Here is a 20892-nt window from a genome sequence, read left to right on the forward strand (position 1 = left end):
ACACCACAACCAATGACAGAAAGATATAAAAGCACAGACACGACCCCCGGTGGTCAGTATTAGCTGGAGAGGAAGACCAGGACAGACCTGCTACCAGACACACTCAGGGAGACAGCACGTGCAGAGTATCCAGAACGAACTGTATTATAAGAGTTAAAATAAAATAGAGTTGTACCACATACAACTGTGTTGGCTCATCTGTGCACCAGAGCACCCAACACCACACTCTTCTGGACTCCAACAGATACAAGTCTAGCCTGTGCAACCTTTCCTCATAAGACAACCCACCCATTCCTCGTTAGTCTCGTAAACTTATTTTGAAATAAAAACAGAAAATGCTGGATGAACTCAGCAGATCCGGCAGCATCTGTGGGGAGAAACAGATTTAACGTTTCAGATCTAAATGATTCTTCTACAGGACTGTTTGGATCATTTTCTTCTATTTCTCTCTCCACAGATGTTGTTGAGTTTATCCAACATTTTCTGCTTCATTTCAGATTGCCAGCATCCGCAGTATTTTGCTTTTATTTGAAACATGCTCTGAACTGCTTCTAACGCATTTACATAAATAAGGAGAACAATACTGTACCCAGATGCCACACACCAATGCCACACAACCGAAGCAGAATCTCCCTAGCCTGGAGAGACAGGTAAAGGGTCCAGGGGTCAGCTTGCATTGCGGAAGAAAGTGACAGAGGCGTCATAATGTTTGTGCAAAGAGTTGTTCAATGTGCTGTACAATACCACATTCCCAATAGTGCCGCCCCCAACCCCAGCCCCTCCCCTCCTACCCCAGTGCCCTCAGTGATGCTCAACATGCTTGGCCCGCCTAGATCTACCACAATCCCAGGATGCATATCTGAAGTGGGGGCACCCAGCTGCTTACCTCCTCCCGTGGCCTTCGATGCCCCTGGCGGGCATCCTCTGGGGGCTCTCGCCGGAGGGACCCGGCTCACTTGTCGGCGGCACATGCACAGCCGTGCAGCCCTGTCCCGTGTGCTGACCCCAAAATGCAGCCTCATCAGAGGGGTGGAACTCAGGGTAGCTGGGGGCCACCCTCGCTAGTCCATGGATTGGGTCCGGGTTGGCGCTTCCGCCCCTTCCTGCCGGCCGGAGGGGCAGCTGGTTCGAGCCCTATCTGCCCCTGCATCATCAGCTCTGCCAGCACTGGCATAAGAACTAGGAGCAGGAGTCGGCCATCTGGCCCCTCGAGCCTGCTCCACCATTCAATGAGATCATGGCTGATCTTTTGTGGACTCAGCTCCACTTTCCGGCCCGAACACCATAACCCTTAATCCCTTTATTCTTCAAAAAACTATCTATCTTTATCTTAAAAACATTTAATGAAGGAGCCTCTACTGCTTCACTGGGCAAGGAATTCCATAGATTCACAACCCTTTTGGTGAAGAAGCTCCTCCTGAGCTCAGTCATAAATCTACGTCCCATATTTTGAGGCTATGCCCCCTAGTTCTGCTTTCACCCGGCAGTGGAAACAACCTCCCCGCATTTATCCTATCTATTCCCTTCATAATTTTATATGTTTCTATAAGATCCCCCCCGCATCCTTCTAAATTCCAACGAGTACAATCCCAGTCTAGTCAACCTCTCCTCGTAATCCAACCCCCTTGGCAGTTCCCCCTGGTCTGCACCATTGTGTCGACGCTCTCGACTGGGACACATCCCCCTGTTACCGGGCCGTGCTCTGCAGGGCCTCAGTCATGTCCACCTGCGACTGGGACAAGCTCCGCAGCGCCTCGGTCATTCCCATCTGAGAGCGGGACGTGTCCCGCAGAACCTCAGCAAGGTCAACCTGGTATTGGGTAACATCCCCTGTGAGGCAGACATATTGCCGAGACGCTCAGACATGGCCGTCACCGACTGCGCGATGCCTTGGACACCTTCACTCATTGTGCACCAGGCTGCCCACTGCGATAACCACTCTAGCAGTGTTGGCCTCGGTGCCACTCATTGCCGGCGTCATCTCCTTTGCCTGTAGCCTCTGGGTCTGCTGGAGTGACGCTGACATCTCCCTCAGAACGTACCGGCCGCTGCCTAACGCCTCCATCAGCTCCGGGTAACCCTGTGCCACAGGCGCAGCATGAGGCGGAGACCCAGTCTGGACCCTCTCACGGCGATTAAGGGAGAGCATTTTTTGAGGGGACACAGAGGGCATCGTTAGCCACATGCATGATTCACTGTTGTGAGGGAGGGGTGGAGGGAGGATTGGAGGGGTGGGTGGAGGCAGTGAAGGGGGAGGGGGATGGTGGGAGGGTTGGGGGTCACCTGGGGGATGCACCCTAGTGGGGTTGGACATTGGTGTCAACTCACCCTGGCTGCCACGTTGACCTTCGTCCGACACTGGAAGCCAGTCCTCCTGGTCGCACTGCCCGAGCTGACTGCTGCCCCCAACTCGACCCAGGCAGCACTGGCTGCCTTGTGGCTCACCCTCCGTGACCCTCGCGAGAACAGGACATCCCTCTGGTCTCCACCCAGTCCAGGAGCCTCCCCAAGTCAGCATCCACGAATCTGGGGGCTGGTCTCCTGGGTGCCATTGCTGCGAGCTGGCTGGGATTGGCTGAGCAAGTGCAGCTTAAGTGCTGCTCGACCTTGTTAGTGGGGGGCTGGCGAGCGCGGTCCCGGCGAATCTGCTGGCGAGCCGGCATTTGGGGGCGGGAAGCCGTGAGGCCTTGTTAAGTGGACCAATTAACGTTGAATAGCGTTGTCGGCCTCACTGTGCCGAGCGCCGGGAAACTCACGGCAATTCCCGCTCGCTACAGCACTGGGAAATGTTTCTGGAGAATCCCGCCCTCCATTTGCCAGACCTTTGCTCTTTCCAGTCTCATGATTTCTTCGCAATTTACTTTTCTATCTATCATTTGTGTTGTCAGCAAATTTAGCAACCATATTTTGATTCCTTCATCCAAATTGTAAACAGTTGAGACCCCAGCATTGATCCCTGTGGCACATCATTCGCCAAATCCTGCCAACCAGAAAAGGACCCATTTATGCCAACTGTTAGCTAGCACTGTGGCTTCACAGCGCCAGGGTCCCAGGTTCCATTCCCCGCTGGGTCACTGTCTGTGCGGAGTCTGCACGTTCTCCCCGTGTCTGCATGGGTTTCCTCCGGGTGCTCCGGTTTCCTCCCACAGTCCAAAGACTTTAGGTGGATTGGCCGTGCTAAATTGCCCTTAGTGTCATAAAAGGTTAGGAGGAGTTATTGGGTTACTGGGATAGGGTGGAAGTGAGGGCTTAAGTGGGTCGGTGCAGACTCGATGGGCCAAATGGCCTCCTTCTGCACTGTATGTTCTGGCGAATCTTCTCTCCATTCCAACATGTCACGCCATCCACTAAGAACTTTTATTTTCCACAATAACCTTTAATGTGGCTCCTTACCAAATGGTTTTGAAAATCGAAATACACACACCAGTTCCCCTTTATCCACAGCACATGACAGAAATGCACGCAACAATGGCAGTCTAAACTTTGTACTAACTATATGGGTAAAATAAGCTACTGAAGTTACTAACAGCATGGTTCAGTCTTCGGGGAGGAGGATAGAATTGTTGGTAAGTGTAGAGTTTGTCATGGGGATAGGAGACATCGGCTTCAGCTTTCCTACTAAATAATTGGAGGAAATTATTGCTCACCCAGGACTGGATGTAATCAATGTACATGTGGAACTTGACCTCATGTGTTCATGAGATGTCATCAAAGAACAGTATGTAGAGAAAGATGATAAGGCCAAGTATTGCCTTGTTACCTCGATAGTTGAGATATACCAAAAGACCCAAGCTGTCACTCAGTAGACGATTAAGTAGGGGCAGCTGGTTCGAGCGACAGAGTTAATCGTCTGAGTGACAGCAGACGATTAAGTAAAAAATGACAACTGTGTTTTCAACCTTAACTACAGAAAAGAATGATACAACATCACATGTACAATGAAAGTTAGAGATTGGTGATTTAGTTAATATGAACAAATGGTTCCAAAACAAAATCCTTTTCACCCAAGTGTGTCTAAGTGATGAAACCGGCAGTGCAGGAGTTAAATCATTCCAAAGCTCTTTCGAAGCATGAAACCATTCGATAATCTGATTTAAATCGGAGACGTTATTTGACTCTCTTAGCAGAATAATGATCCAGGAAGGAAGCATGGCGACGCAGTGGTTAGCACTGCTGCCCCACACCGCTGAGGACCCGGTTTTGATCCCGTCTCTGGATCACTGTTGTTATGGGCCAGGGTTTAGGGAATCCCAAAGTGTATCATGGAGTTCACCTGACCCACAACTTTTAATAGATTGTGGTATGGGGAGCACATGGCCCACTCTACAGGTGTGGAACAGCAGAAATAGAAAAGTACTTTTTTAAAGCAAAACAATGTTTATTCTATGAACTCAAGTTAACCTTTTAAAACAAAGTGAACATCTTAGCGACCATTAATTCGAATACAACCCCCAAAGCAGTGTTCTTCAAAGTCGGGGGCGCGACCCGCGGGTGGGTCGCGGGCGGATGTCGGGAGGGTCGCGGAGCCGTTGTCCGCGGCGCTCCCGATCGTGCAAATCCCCGCACAGCAGCCGGCTTTTCATAATGCCGGCTGCAAGCGGCCGCGAACATGTTAAAAAAAAAATTTTGGCCGCATTACGCATGCGCGCCGATTATCTGGCACGCATGCGCAGTGCGGCCGCTATTTTTTTTAAACGGTTGCAGCTTTTTGTTTTACAAGTTCTGTAGTGGTTTTTATTCATTTATTCATTTATTTTATTCATTTAATTTTAATTTTTTTCATTTATTTTATTCTTTTTTTTTTACAAGTTCGGGGGTGTTATATTCATTTTTTTCATTTATTTTACTCATTAAAAAAAAAAAAATGTTTATAAGTTCGGTGGGGGGGGGGGGTTATTTGATAACTTTTACAGGAAAAAAATCAGAACTTTGGACAGATGGAGACTCCATACTTTCCGACACTGGAAGGCTTCACCTTCATCCAAAAGGTTCCATTGGAGGAGCGTGTACGAGGGCCAAAGGGACCCAAAACCATTTCCTCCATTTTTGTCAGCAGCAAACAAGGTAAGAGAAAATGGTGGGTCGCGCAGGTCGGCTGGCGTGGGTCGCGCAGGTCGGCCGGCGTGGGTCGCGAAGGTCGGCCGGCGTGGGTCCCGAAGGTCGGCCAGTTGGTTTTTAAAAAAAGAATACAATACTAAGTAATCCTTTAAGCTTTCCTTTAACATCCAGAAGACTTACAAAAAAACATTACCTTTAACAGAAGCTCACCAGGTTAAAGTCACTACTGAAAACATTTATAATTCTGAATTCACAAAATGATCAAGAGATAGTCTTTTGATGGCAGAGAGAACAGCAGTACACCTGCTTGGTCTGGCTTCAGCTACAACACTGAAAACAAAACTAAAACACACCCTGCAGTTTGCTCAACATGAAAGAAAAAACTGACAGACAGCCCAGCTCCACCCACTCTCTGACATCACTGCAGTAGTCAACACCCATTTCTTAAAGGTACTCTCACTACAGATATTTATGTACACACCCATTTATAAACACCCATTTCTTAAAGGTACTCTCACATGACACTGTCCATGTGGAGTTTGCACAATTTCTCCGTGTCTGCGTGGGTCTCAACCTCACAACCCACTGATGTGCAGGGTAGGTGGATCGGCCATGCTAAATTGGCCCTTAATTGGAAACAAAATAATTGGGTTTTCTAAATTTAACGGGAACAAATAGTAGTTCAGGAAAAGTTAGGAGGATTAAAACCACTTCAAACCCCTGGGTACTGAGACACCATCCATCCCTACTGGACCCCTAACAATTCCCTACCGACTAGCCCCCAGCCCGTAAGGACCTCCAACTAACCCCCACCTCTTGACAACTGTCCCCAAACGCGGACTGATAAAGTACCTTGTTAAGCGTAATGATGTTATTGGCAGTTACAGCAAGCAGTCCAACATCTGAGGGCCTGCAAAAAAGGAACATGCAGACATGACTCCAACTCAGGAACATACATTGAAATGTTCTAAATGTATGATCTCCAACTCTTTATCGCTTACTTCAATTTGATCACTTGATTGTAAAGTTGCAAAGCATCATCACTCCGCCCCTGGAGTTGCATAATGTAAGCCATCTGAGCATGAATTATTGCCAGTTCAGCATCAATTTCCTCATCGCTCATATCCTGTAAAGGATATTCAGTATGAGTAGGTTATAACTTTGTGAGAGCTTAAATGGAAAATAAATTAATCTTTTCAAATTAAAGTTAGTATTTGGAAATATTTTACAGACAGTACATTCTAAACAAGTATCAGGAGTCGGTGGAGTTGTGGACAGTGCGGAAGGATGTTACAAGTTACAGGGGGACATAGATAAGCTGCAGCGTGGGCTGAGAGGTGGCAAATGGAGTTTAATGCAGAAAAGTGTGAGGTGATTCATTTTGGAAGGAATAACAGGAAGACAGAGTACTGGGCTAATGGTAAGATTCTTGGTAGTGTGGATGAGCAGAGAGATCTCGGTGTCCATGTACATAGATCCCTGAAAGTTGCCACCCAGGTTGAGAGGGTTGTTAAGAAGGCGTACGGTGTGTTAGCTTTTATTGGTAGAGGGATTGGGTTTCGGAGCCATGAGGTCATGTTGCAGCTGTACAAAACTCTGGTGCGGCCGCATTTGGAGTATTGCGTGCAATTCTGGTAGCCGCATTATAGGAAGGATGTGGAAGCATTAGAAAGGGTGCAAAGGAGATTTACCAGAATGTTGCCTGGTATGGAGGGAAGATCTTATGAGGAAAGGCTGAGGGACTTGAGGCTGTTTTCGTTAGAGAGAAGGTTAAGAGGTGACTTAATTGAGGCATATAAGATGATCAGAGGATTAGATAGGGTGGACAGTGAGAGCCTTTTTCCTTGGATGATGATGTCTAGCACGAGGGGAACATAGCTTTAAATTGAGGGGAGATAGATATAGGACAGATGTCAGAGGTAGGTTCTTTATTCAGAGACTAGTAAGGGCGTGGAATGCCCTGCCTGCAACAGTAGTGGACTCGCCAACACTAAGGACATTCAAATAGTCATTGGATAGACATATGGACGATAAGGGAATAGTGTAGATGGGCTTTAGAGTGGTTTCACAGGTCGGCGCAACATCGAGGGCCATAGGGCCTGTACTGCGCTGTAATGTTCTATATTCTATGTATATACCAAATTGTTACTACAAAGGTTCTGAGATATCCAGCTCAACTTAAAGTAAACCATTCCGGTATGTAATGTCCACAAAAACATCTGATATACTACCCAAATATCATTCACATCATCATTGGCAATAATATTCCCCACAATTTGCAATGCAACTGGTGCATTACAGGATTTGAGATAAAGTAACTCCAAAGTAACAACATCACTAACATTATATTTTCAAAGTAGAAAAGGGGGCAATAAGAGATGAGCATTATGTAATGAAGTGGCTCGTCACAAGCTCGTCTGTGATTCACTGAAGGGGAGTTTCCAATATCACCCAAGTGGCACCAGATGGAAGTCAAGTATCCTTCCATCCTTAAAGCAACAGATGCTGCTGTGAGAATCGCGTGAAGAAGTCATTTGCAAAAAGGGAAAGAAACAAAGTATTGAGTAAAACTATTTATTGTTGTAACTATTCATCCCTCCTCCCTTGATGATAATTTATATGGTATATTTTATTGGTATATGGTCCCACTGATAACAACAACCCTCTGCTACATAATCAATTGTTTCACCTGATCACCATCCACATACATCCAAGTGCCACTGCACAGCAATTGGGAGCGGGGCCCTTGCTAATTTCCCCCAGCTTAATACAGGAGTGAAGACAATTGTATTATAATTGTTGCCCTTATCAAAATCAACTACTTCTGATGGAAAAGGAATAAAACCTGGGACCTTCTTGTTGATCATGGTGTTATTAATGCCTTTCGTAGAAAATTATTTCATTTTTAAGGAAGCTTCATAAAATAGATGCATAGGTCAGAAATAGGGCTATATAACATCATAGTGTGAATTCACCAGCCTGCTTTCCTGTTGGAAGCACAGGATTGCATTGGATAAGATTGCTAATCAATAGCCTTATAAAGCAATGAGTGTTTACTGCAGAGCTGAAAGAAAAAAAAACTCAAATTGTCTTTCTGCCACAATTATGGAGAGATTCTGTCTAATCAATTTTATATTCAATTCACACATGATTAACACCAACAAAGTTCACCACTTATTTTAGCCAGTTGAAAGCCCATGATTCTGAAAGACTCACCGTATCCTCCGAATATGATTGCCGGCAGAGTTCTGAAACAAAACAGAAAGCATGATTATAAATAACAAACTCAAACTTTAAGGTTAGGTGGATTGGCCATGATAAATTGCCCTTAGTGACCAAAACGGTTAGGAGGGGCTATTGGGTTACGGGGATAGGGTGGAAGTGAGGGCTTAAGTGGGTCGGTGGAGACTCGATGGGCCGAATGGCCTCCTTCTGCACTGTATGTTCTATGTTAGGGTTAGGGGGTCGGTGCAGACTCGATGGGCCGAATGGCCTCCTTCTGCACTGTATGTTCTATGTTCTACGTTCTAAAACATGCTTGACTCCTTTCTTAAAGTTACAAAGCCAATGCGCAGAGTGGGCAGAGCAGGCCTTTAATCCATCTCCTTGCTTGCTCCAAAACACAATTCAAATTCAAACTGAATCCAATTCATGGTCCACGCAAGAGACAAAATCCATGTTGACAACAAAAGGCATCGCACTGATCTTCTGCTTGATCTGATGCTCGATCTTAGCCAAAAAACCAAGAACAGATACAACATTTGATCTTCGCCATAAGGCTGAGAAGCGCTAAAAAAACCTCAAACTTTTAATAATTGCTACTTATGCTTGATTGGGCTTTTATTTCTAATATTACGATATATTGAACCCTTACATCAATTTATTTCATGCAAAGCTTACTTACCTTCAGCTTTCTGAAGTTTATTCATAGCCTGTGGCAGCTTGCCCTCACCAATCAAGGTGCAGGCAGCATTGTAACACAGTTCATAGGAAGTTTCAGGCAAGCCCAAATCATCCTGTGTAATAAAACAATTTTTGACAAATGAGAATAGTTAAATCTAGCTACAACAGAGAAGCACAGTTTGGTAAAAATAAATCACACATTATCTACAGAGATGAATAGTTTATATACAATAGCTAAGAACAGAACAATGCTCAAAGTGCAACGTATCCAGAACCAGGGTTGCGGCTTGGGTGGAACACTCCCTCAAAACATCAGTTTCTAACCTGTCCTATATTTCTGATACGAAGTGAACTACTGAGAACTTCTAGGTTTATTTGGTGCTACTGATTTCCAGTTTTCTCGGATTCCTTTAATCTATTTACACTATTGCGATGGGATTTTCATCGTAACTTTTTTGCAGTGTTATATAAGCCAATTGTGACACTAATAAAGGTTATTATTAGTTTGGGACTGCACACTACATTGGACTAGGATAATCAAGTTTTCCAAGCTTTTTCATTTTCAATGACTGCATACTTTGAGGAACTCATCTGTTTACATGCATGACATTGTGAGCAGCATAATCCCATACACAAAGACAGCCCATCAAACAGTCAGAAATGGAAACAATCCCAATTTACACTCCTCAGTATTGCAGATTATTTTGGACACAAGCCTTTTCATTAAAAATATTCTTCAGTCTAATGGACACTGACCAAAGATGTTCAGTAACCCTCTTTTGTTCTTTGATGTAAATGGAGCAATAAGCTACAGCAGAGGGCAACTGTCGATCACATTTAATTCTGATGCTTGCTGTGGGCAAAGAAATTTGGAAAAATATGTTTTGTAGCACAAATGAGAAACTGTGTGCTTGAAAAGTGTAGCTCATAAAGATGGGTCCTCATACAATGATAGCAGCAATAATCCATTTCACAATTACAGCATATGTTTTAAACATGATCAGTTTTACACCATTCTGCCTTTTATCAATTGGGGACTCGAAGGAACTAGATACTTGGGTATCTTCTCAACCATAAAATAAAGCAAGTTGGATAATTGATTAAAGATATATAGCGAGCGTATTGTCTAGCTTGACAAGTTGTGCAGACAACCTGAACATACACAAGGAAATGTTGACTTTGCAGGTGCTGAGTACTACATTTGGATCATATTTGTTTGATATCATTAGTATCTAAAAATCTATCAATCTCGGTCTTGAACATACTTAATGGCTGAGCTTCCACAGCCCTCTGAGGTAGAGAATTCCAAAGATCCACTGCACTTTGGAGTGAAGTAATTCCCCAGGTAATGCATTTTGGAAGGTCTAATGCAGGTAGAGAATATACAGTGAATGGTAGAACCCTCAAGAGTATTGACAGTCCAAGAGATCTAGGTGTACAGGTCCACAGGCCACTGAAAGGGGCAACACAGGTGGAGAAGGTAGTCAAGAAGGCACACGGCATGCTTGCCTTCATTGGCCGGTGCATTGAGTATAAAAATTGGCAAGTCATGTTCATAGAATTTACAGTGCAGAAGGAGGCCATTCGGCCCATCGAGTCTGCACCGGCTCTTGGAAAGAGCACCCCACCCAAGGTCAACACCTCCATCCTATCCCCATAACCCAGCAACCCCACCCAACACGAAGGGCAATTTCGGACACTAAGGGCAATTTATCATGGTCAATCCACCTAACCTGCACATCTCTGGACTGTGGGAGGAAACCGGAGCACCCGGAGGAAACCCACGCACACACGGGGTGGATGTGCAGACTCTGCACGGACAGTGACCCAAGCCGGAATCAAACCTGGGACCCTGGAGCTGTGAAGCAATTGTGCTATCCACAATGTTACCGTGCTGCCCCGTTGCAGCTGTATAGAACCTTAGTTAGGCCACACTTGGAGTATAGTGTTCAGTTCTGGTCGCCACACTACCAGAAGGATGTGGAAGCTTTAGAGAGGGTGCAGAAGAGATTTACCAGGATGTTGCCTGGTATGGAGGGCATTAGCTACGAGGAGAGGTTGAATAAACTAGATTTGTTTTCACTGGAACGACGGAGGTTGAGGTAGAGGTCTACAAAAGTATGAGGGGCATAGACAGAGTGGATAGTCAGGGACTTTTTCCCCAGGGTAGAGGGGTCAATTACTAGGGGGCATAGGTTTAAGGTGCGAGGGGCAAGGTTTAGAGGAGATGTACGAGGTAAGTTTTTTTTACACAAAGGTTAGTGGGTGCCTGGAACTCGCTGCCGGAGGAGGTGGTGGAAGCAGGGACAATAGTGACATTAAAAGGGACTCTTGACAAATACATGAATAGGATGGGAATAGAGGGATACGGATCCAGGAAGTGTAGAAGATTGTAGTTTAGTCGGGCAGCATGGTCGGCGCAGGCTTGGAGGGCCGAAGGGCCTGTTCCTGTGCTGTACTTTTCTTTGTTCTTTGTTCCTCATCTCAGTCCTAAATGACCTGCCCCTTATTGTGACACCTCATTCTAGACTGCCCAGCCAGCTGAAGTATCCCTTCGGAATCTACCATATCTAGCCCTTTACAAATTTTACGTTTCAATGAGATCACCTCTCATTCTTCGAAACTCAAGAGAATATAGGCCCAGTCTCCTCAATCTCTCATCATAGGACTGTCCCACCATCCCAGAATTAGTCTGCTGCACTCCCACTATGGCAAGTATATCCTCCCTTTGGTAAGGGAACCAAAACTGTACACAATACTCCAGATGCAGTCTAACCAAGATTCTATACAACTGAAGTAAGATATCTTCACGCCTGTACTCAAATCCTTTTGTGATAAAAGGCAACATACCATTTACTGTTGTGATTGCCGACTGCACTGGCATGTTAGCTTTCTATGGCACATGAACAAGGGCACCCAGGTCCCCATAGACCTGAACCAGGTTGAGCCACTCGTCATACGTGGATGCATTAATTTTGATCTTCCAGAGTAGCTTTCAAGTAGCAAACATAACCCTGTCATTTAAGAAAGGAGAAACAGAGAACTGAAGACCAGTCAGCCTAATAATAGTAGGCAAAATGCTGGAATCTATTATTAGGGCGCTTAGAAAATGATAACTTTTGTTACAACGGGATTTGAGTAGCAGAGGAAAGGAGTCTTAATACAACTATAATCGGGCATTGGTGAGGCCACACCTGGAGTATTGCGTACAGTTCTGGTCCTATCACCGAAGGAAGAACACTAACCCAATAGGGAATGGAACAACGGTTCACCAGCCTGGTTCTTGGTTCAAGGGGACCACAAGGAGAGATTGAGTAGATTAGGTCTATGTTCCATGGAATTTAGAAGAATGAGAGTTGATCTAATTGAAACATATAATTTATAACGAGTTGACAAAGTAGATGCTGAGAAATGTTTCCCCTGGCTGGGAAATATAGAATACAGGTTCAGTTTTAGAATGAGGACCGTTTCAAATCACTAGCTTTCAGAACACTGCTCCTTCCTCAGGTGAATGAAGAGGTATGTTCCAGAAACATATATAGAGACAAAGTCAAAGATGCAAGACAATGCATAGAATGCGAGCATTTGCAGGGAATTAAGTCTTTACAGATCCAGAGAGAGGGGTAACCCCAGGTTAAAGAGGTGTGAATTGTCTCAAGCCAGGACAGTTGGTTGGATTTCGCAAGCCTAGGCCAGATAGAACATTGCAGCGCAGTACAGGCCCTTCGGCCCTCGATGTTGCGCCGACCTGTGAAACCACTCTAAAGCCCATCTACACTATTCCCTTATTGTCCATATGTCCATCCAATGACTATTTGAATGTCCTTAGTGTTGGCGAGACTGCGACTGTTGCAGGCAGGGCATTCCACGCCCTTACTACTCTCTGAGTAAAGAACCTACCTCTGACATCTGTCTTATATCTATCTCCCTTCAATTTAAAGCTATGTCCCCCTCGTGCTAGACATCACCATCCGAGGAAAAAGGCTCTCACTGTCCACCCTAACCAATCCTCTGATCATCTTGTATGCCTCAATTAAGTCACCTCTTAACCTTCTTTTCTCTAACGAAAACAGCCTCAAGTCCCTCAGCCTTTCCTCATAAGATCTTCCCTCCATACCAGGCAACATTCTGGTAAATCTCCTCTGCACCCTTTCCAATGCTTCCACATCCTTCCTATAATGCGGCGACCGGAATTGCAGGCAATACTCCAAATGCGGCTGCACCAGAGTTTTGTACAGCTGCAACATGACTTTGTGGCTCCGAAACTCAATCCCTCTACCAATAAAAGCTAACACACCGTACGCCTTCTTAACAACCCTCTCAACCTGGGTGGCAACTTTCAGGGATCTATGTACATGGACACCGAGATCTCTCTGCTCAGCCACACTGCCAAGAATCTTACCATGAGCCCAGTACTCTGTCTTCCTGTTATTCCTTCCAAAATGAATCACCTCACACTTTTCTGCATTAAACTCCATTTGCCACCTCTCAGCCCACGCTGCAGCTTACCTATGTCCCTCTGTAACTTGTAACATCCTTCCGCACTGTCCACAACTCCACCGACTTTAGTGTCATCTGCAAATTTACTCACCCATCCTTCTACCCCCTCCTCCAGGTCATTTATAAAAATGACAAACAGCAGTGGCCCCAAAACAGATCCTTGTGGTACACCACAAGGAACTGGACTCCAGTCTGAACATTTCCCATCAACCACCACCCTTTGTCTTCTTCCAGCTAGCCAAGATGGTGGGGGGGGCGGTGGTGAATGTAAGGCGACATGAATCCAAGATCCCGGTTGAGGCCGTACTCATGTGTGCGGAACTTGGCTATACGTTTTTGCTCGGCGATTTTGCATTGTTGCGCGTCCTGAAGGCCGCCTTGGAGAACGCTTACCTGAAGGTCAGAGGCTGAATGCCCTTGACTGCTTAAGTGTTCCCCGACTGGAAGGGAACATTCCTGCCTGGTGATTGTCACGCAATGTCCGTTCATCCGTTGTCGCAACGCCTGCATGGTCTCGCCAATGTACACGCTTTGGGACATCCTTTCCTGCACTACCTCATACGCTGCAGAAAAGGGCGTCCCGAAGCGTGGTACATTGGCGAGACCATGCAAACGCTGTGACAATGGATGAATGGATATCATGCGACAATCACCAGGCAGGAATGTTCCCTTCCAGTCTGGGAACACTTCAGCAGTCAAGGACATTCAGCTTCTGATCTCCGGGTAAGCATTCTCCAAGGCGGCCTTCAGGACGCACGACAACGCAGAATCGCCGAGCAGAAACTTATAGCCAAGTTCTACACACATGATTACGGCTTCAACCAGGACCTTGGATTCATGTCGCATTACATTCAACCCCCCCCACAATCTGGCCTAGGCTTGCAAAATCCTACCAACTGTCCTGGCTTGAGACAATTCACACCTCTTTAACCTGGGGTTACCCCTATCTCTGGATCTGTAAAGACTTAATTACCTTCAACTGCTCGCATTCAAAGCATTGTCTTGCATTTTTGACTTTGTCTATATATATGTTTCTGGAACATACCTCTTTATTCACCTGAGGAAGGACCAGTGCTCCGAAAGCTAGTGATTCGAACCAAACCTGTTGGACTTTAACCTGGTGTTGTAAGACTTCTTACTTAGAATGAGGAGTCAGCCATCCAGTACTGAGATGAGGAAAATATCTTTATTCACAGGATTGTGAATGTTTGAAATTCTCTACCGAAGAGAGCTATAAATGCTCAGAGATGAGTATTTTGAAGATCAAAGTTGATAAATCTTTGGCTACTAATGGATATGGGGACAGTGCAGGACAGTTGAGTTAAAGTAAATCAGCCATGATCTTGTTGATTAGATCAGGCTTGAAGGGCTTACTCCCATTCTTATTTTTTATGTTCTTGAGTAGCCAACTTCTGCCCAGATCTTGATACGGTTGGTGTACTTAAACATTTGGTCGACAGTGGCCCCGAAGATGTTGGTAGCAGAGGGCCCAGCAATGCTGGCGCCATTGACGGTCAGTCCCTTCTAGCACTATCTTATTCTTTTTTTTTAAATTTAGAGTTTCCAATTAAGGGGCAATTTAACGTGGCCAAATCCACCTAACCTGCACATCTTTGGGTTGTGGGTGGTGAAACACGTGGGACACGTGGAGAATGTGCAAACTCCACACGGACCAATCCAGAGACGGAATTCAAACCCAGATCCTCAGCGCTGTAGGCAGCAGCGCTAATCACTGTGCTACGTGCCGCCCCCAGCACTATTTTATTAACCATATCCAGATCGAAAGGGAGAGGAGGGGAGGGGAAAGAGGGGCAGGGAAGGGAGAGGGGGGAAAAGGGGAAGAAGGAAGGACAGGGGGCAAAGAATAATAGAGGGGAGCCAGAGGGGAGGGAATACACACTGGAAGGACAGCACAGGTAACGACAATGACCACAATGAACACAGCAGGGCAACAGAGAGTAAGAAAGTGCAGGAGGAAGGAACGACCCAGGCTCTCCGCCATCCAATTTTGTTTTGTTTGTTCTGCATGTAATTTATTTATTTATTTAAAACGAAAGGGGGGGGGAGAAAGCCACCCCCCACCCCCAATGACATGTGTAACGTAATTGTCTCTCCGTTGCTTTTATATATATATATATATATATATACTTTCCAATTTTTTATTTTCCCACCACTTGGTTTTTTAGTTACGTCGTGTTTTTGTTGTCTCTTTTTGGTTTCTCGATATGTACATCTGTAAATATACCATGTATAAAAAACTCAATAAGAAACATTCTTTAAAAAAAACATCTCCAGATCATGGCTGCAATTGGCTCTTAAGCCAAATGTTTCTAGAAGACCCTGAGCAAAGTTCTGGTGGGTGATGCTTGATGGCATCAATGGTGATGAATGGGAGGAAGTCAACAAGATGATAATTTGCTAGGCTAGATTAGCCTAGTCTTTGTCTTAGTATACACCTGAGAAATTGTGTACTTTGTTGGATAGATACAAGTTATCACTGTCATGGAATAACTGCACTAGTAGGGATAGCTAGTATATAGACACAGGTTTGTACAATAAAGCAGGATGTTGTCGAGGCCTATGCTCCATGTGTCCAGTGCATCAGCAGCTCAGTGCCACGTGCAAGGAAATTAGTTGAGCACTGCTATCTGTGATGAGGGAGGAGACAGATAGGGTCATTCAACCACTTGCAAACACTTTAGTCTTGTTTGTTGCACTCACATGGTTTAAGATAATTGGTTCATAAACCCTTCTCTTCCTCCCCCCACCCCGCCACTGCCATTACTTGTTCATTGTCTACCACCATTCCCAAGTGAATGTGGTAAGTCTACAAAGCTTTGTTTGACCATAAGACATGGGAGCAGAATTAGGCCGCTCAGCCCATCGAGTCTGCTCCGCCATTCAATCATGGCTGATATTTTTCTCATCCCCATTCTCCTGCCTTCTCCCCATAACCCCTGATCATCAAGAAGCTATCTATCTCTGCCAAAAAGACACTCAGTGATTTGGTCTCCACAGCCTTCTGCGGCAAAGAGTTCCACAGATTCACCACCCTCTGGCTGAAGAAATTCCTCCTCATCTCTGTTTTATACGATCGTCCCTTTAGTCTGAGATTATGTCCTCTGGTTCTAGTTTCTCCTACAAGTGGAAACATCCTCTCCACGTCCACTCTATCTAGGCCTCGCAGTATCCTGTAAGTTACAATAAGATCCCCCCTCATACAGAGTACAGACCCAGAGTCCTCAACCATTCCTCTGCTTGGTATGTAGTTGACTGAATTTAATATTATAGCTTGCAGGCAGCCTATAGTTGCAGATTTATAGGTTGTCACCTCTTTTTAGGCCTGCCTCTGGTGTACCGTTCGATACTCTCCTGTGAACATGGATGGATGAAGAGGAGGGGAAAAAGGACGGACAGTCCAAGAGTGCATCAAGATCGAGTGTGGAAATGAAAAGTTGTCTATACATTTCTAGCATTTTTTAATTTTCATTTCAGATTTTAGACATTTGCAGTTTTTCCGTCCAAGAGATCACGAAATACTTAACGTAGGAACTTAAAGCAAGAAAATTTATCACACGATAAATCTCTCGTTTTATCCTCAAAAGACATGCCAACATAAAATGCAAATGTTATATACTCCATTCATTCAATAGAAAGATCAGCACTTACAGGAAACAAATTTTCCCAGGTACTTAACGCTGCTACAACAGCCGAAAGGTTGGTCTTCCTTTCCTCTTCGTATTCATCTTGGGAGTTTCGAATTAAATCACGATAAACTGATAAGCAGTCTTCATAGCGTTCCAATCTATACAACTGAAATTACAAAATAATTTTATACAAAATAAACATTTTTATATAGCACCTTTAATATAATTAAGTGTTGCTGATCTCTTCACGGCCACCAAATATCTCCTGTGCACCTCGACTATATCGTCTAACAGCCGCCAGTGTTCCTCCCTCCCCCTCATATTCCTATGCGCCTTAAACAAAATGACCTCACCCTGGACCACAGCTTTCAAAGCTTCCCAGGACAAGGTCGCCAACACCTCCCCATTCTGAATAAGCTCCACATAGTTCCCAATCGCCATTCTCACCTTCTCACAAAACGCCTTGTCCGCAAAAGTCCTGAATCCAACCTCCACCCCAGCCTCTGCAGCTGCCCCAAACAAAGCCTCACATCCAGCCAATGTGGCACAGGGTCCAAAATCACAATTCCCACATATCCCCCTACTATCCCCATCAGTACCGCCCAACTCATCATGAAAAAACATCAATTCTAGAGTATATCTTGTACACGTGCGAGAAGGAGTAATCCCTCTCCCCCCGGGCTCCTGAACCTCCATGGATCCACCATCCCCATTCTATCCATAAATCCTCCCAGCTCTCTCGCCATCTCGACCTTCCCATCGACTTGAGGCTCGACCTGTCCACCCTCGGCTCCATCACACAGTTAAAATCCGCTCCCATGACCGGTTTGTTTAACCCGTGGACATTTCAGTCACAATTCCATACGGAATGTTGGCTTCATTGGAAGGGGCATCGAGTATAAAAATTGGCAAGCCATGCTACAGATGTATAGAACCTTGCTACGGCCGCACTTGGAATATTGCGTACAATTCTGGTTGTCACACTACCAGAAGGATGTGGAGGCGTTGGAGAGGGTGCAGAGGAGGTTTACCAAAGTGTTGCCTGATCTGGAGGGTGTTAGCTATGGGAAGAGGCTGAATAGACTCGGACTGTTTTCATGAGAAAGACGGAGGTTGAGAGGTGACCTGTAGAGGTCAAGATTATGAGAGGCATGGAGAGAGTGGATCGGCAAGCACTCTTTCCCAGGGTGGAGGGGTCAGTCACCAGAGGGCATAGATCTCAGGTCCGTGGGGCAAATTTTAAGTTCATTGAATTTGCGGTGCAAAAGGAGGCTATTCGGCCCATCGAGTCTGCATCAGCCTTTGGAAAGCTCACCACCCCCCCCCCCCACCACCACCACCGTATCCCCATAACCCCACCAAACTTTTTTTTGGACACTAAGGGCAGTTTAGCATGTCCAATCCAGCTAGCCTGCACATCTGAGCAGCACGGGAGCACTGGGCAGCACGGTAGCACAAGTGGCTAGCACTGTGGCTTCACAGCTCCAGGGTCCCAGGTTCGATTCCCTGCTGGGACACAGTCTGTGCGGAGTCTGCACGTTCTCCCCGTCTCTGCGTGGGTTTCCTCCGGGTGCTCCGGTTTCCTCCTACAGTCCAAAAGTGTCCAAAAAGGTTAGGAGGGGTTGTTGGGTTACAGGGATAGGGTGGAAGTGAGGGCTTAACTGGGTCAGTGCAGACTCGATGGGCCGAATGGCCTCCTTCTGCACTGTATGTTTTACGTTCTTTGGACTGTGGGAGGAAACCGGAGCACCTGGAGGAAACCCACGCAGACACGGGGAGAAAGTGCAAACTCCGCACAGACAGTGACCCAAGCTGGGGCCCTGGAGCTGTGAAGAAACCGTGCTAACCACTATACTATTGTGCCCCCCTTTAGAGGAGATGAGCGAGGCAGGTTTTTTTTACACGGACAATGGGGAGTGCCTGGAACGCGTTGCCAGGGAAGGTTGTGGAAGCAGATACATTAACAGCGTTCAAAAGGCATCTCGACAAACACATGGATAGGATGTGTATAGAGGGATACGGCACTAGGAAGTGCTGAGGGTTTTAGCCAAGGAGGTATCATGACTGGTACATGTTTGGAGGGTTAAAGGGCCTTTTCCTGTGCTTTTTGTTCTTTGTCCCCCATCCTCTCCCCTAAGTTCTACCTCGCCCAATCCGACTCAAAATTGGGCCCATCCAAGTAGGCCCCCCTGCCCATGACCACGCGCATCCTCCAAATCTGTCACGTCGCACTCCCCTCCCTAACCCAGTCAAATCACCCAGCCTCACCCCCCCACCCGTTCAGTAGTATTGCTCGCTTGCGTGGCGTCTCCTGACCGAAGGAACCCATAGACCCACCCCCCCGCTCACCAACCCCACTGTAGCCTGTGCAACAGATTAGATTTAGATTTGTCACATGTACCAAGGAACAGTGAACAGTATTGTTCTGCATACAGTACAGGCGGATAGTTCATACATGAAAAACATAGGACATACGATAAATAGACAATGTAAATACATAGACATGAGGTGAAGCATATGAAGTATAGCGCCAGCACAGTAAAGAAGATGCGTAGAGAGCTCTGTTCAGTCCATAGGAGGGCCATTCAGGAGTCTGGTAACAGCAGGGAAGACTGAACATAGAACATACAACATTACAGCGCAGTACAACATTACAGAGCCTTCGGCCCTCGATGTTGGCCCGACCTGTGAAACCACTCTAAAGCCCATCTGCACTATTCCCCTATTGTCCATGTGTCTATCCAATGACCATTTGAATGCCCTTAGTGTTGGTGAGTCCACTACTGCTGCAGGCAGGGCATTCCACGCCCTTACTACTCTCCGAGTAAAGAACCTACCTCTGACATCTGTCCTATATCTAGCTCCCCTCAATTTAAAGCTTTGTCCCCCTCGTGCTAGACATCACCATCCGAGGAAAAAGGCTCTCACTGTCCACCCTATCCAATCCTCTGATCATCTTGTATGCCTCAATTAAGTCACCTCTTAACCTTCTTCTCTCTAACGAAAACGGCCTCAAGTCCCTCAGCCTTCCCTCATAAGATCTTCCCTCCATACCAGGCAACATCCTGGTAAATCTCCTCTGCACCCTTTCCAATGCTTCCACATCCTTGATGTGGTGTATATGGATTTCAGTAAAGCGTTTGATAAGGTTCCCCACGGTAGGCTACTGCAGAAAATACGGAGGCTGGGGATTGAGGGAGATTTAGAGATGTGGATCAGAAATTGGCGAGCTGAAAGAAGACAGAGGGTGGTGGTTGATGGGAAATGTTCAGAATGGAGTTCAGTTACAAGTGGCGTACCACAAGGATCTGTTCTGGGGCCGTTGCTGTTTGTCAATTTTATCAATGACCTAGAGGAAGGCGCAGAGGGGTGGGTGAGTAAATTTGCAGACGACACTAAAGTCGGTGGTGTTGTCGACAGTGTGGAAGGATGTAGCAGGTTACAGAGGGATATAGATAAGCTGCAGAGCTGGGCTGAGAGGTGGCAAATGGAGTTTAATGTAGAGAAGTGTGAGGTGATTCACTTTGGAAGGAATAACAGGAATGCGGAATATTTGGCTAATGGTAAAGTTCTTGGAAGTGTGGATGAGCAGAGGGATCTAGGTGTCCATGTACATAGATCCCTGAAAGTTGCCACCCAGGTTGATAGGGTTGTGAAGAAGGCCTATGGAGTGTTGGCCTTTATTGGTAGAGGGATTGAGTTCCAGAGTCGGGAGGTCATGTTGCAGCTGTACAAAACTCTGGTGCGGCCGCATTTGGAGTATTGCGTACAGTTCTGGTCACCG

General features: G+C 46.0%; 1 protein-coding gene across 2 annotated transcripts in view; it reads right to left on the minus strand.

Moving 5' to 3' along the window:
• The window catches only part of srp72 (signal recognition particle 72), a 171053-nt gene that overhangs the window by 115690 nt on the left and 34471 nt on the right, over positions 1 to 20892 (minus strand). For both annotated transcript variants that reach the window (XM_072495169.1, XM_072495170.1), the window contains exons 4-8: positions 17131 to 17274; positions 8963 to 9074; positions 8275 to 8306; positions 6060 to 6184; positions 5911 to 5968 (exon numbers count right to left, since the gene is read on the minus strand). In XM_072495169.1, the coding sequence (XP_072351270.1) occupies positions 5911 to 5968; positions 6060 to 6184; positions 8275 to 8306; positions 8963 to 9074; positions 17131 to 17274 (471 nt within the window). The remainder of the gene's footprint in view (positions 1 to 5910; positions 5969 to 6059; positions 6185 to 8274; positions 8307 to 8962; positions 9075 to 17130; positions 17275 to 20892) is intronic.

Source organism: Scyliorhinus torazame, chromosome 3, assembly GCF_047496885.1.
Source record: "Scyliorhinus torazame isolate Kashiwa2021f chromosome 3, sScyTor2.1, whole genome shotgun sequence".
In the NCBI taxonomy this organism is placed as follows: Eukaryota; Metazoa; Chordata; class Chondrichthyes; order Carcharhiniformes; family Scyliorhinidae; genus Scyliorhinus; species Scyliorhinus torazame.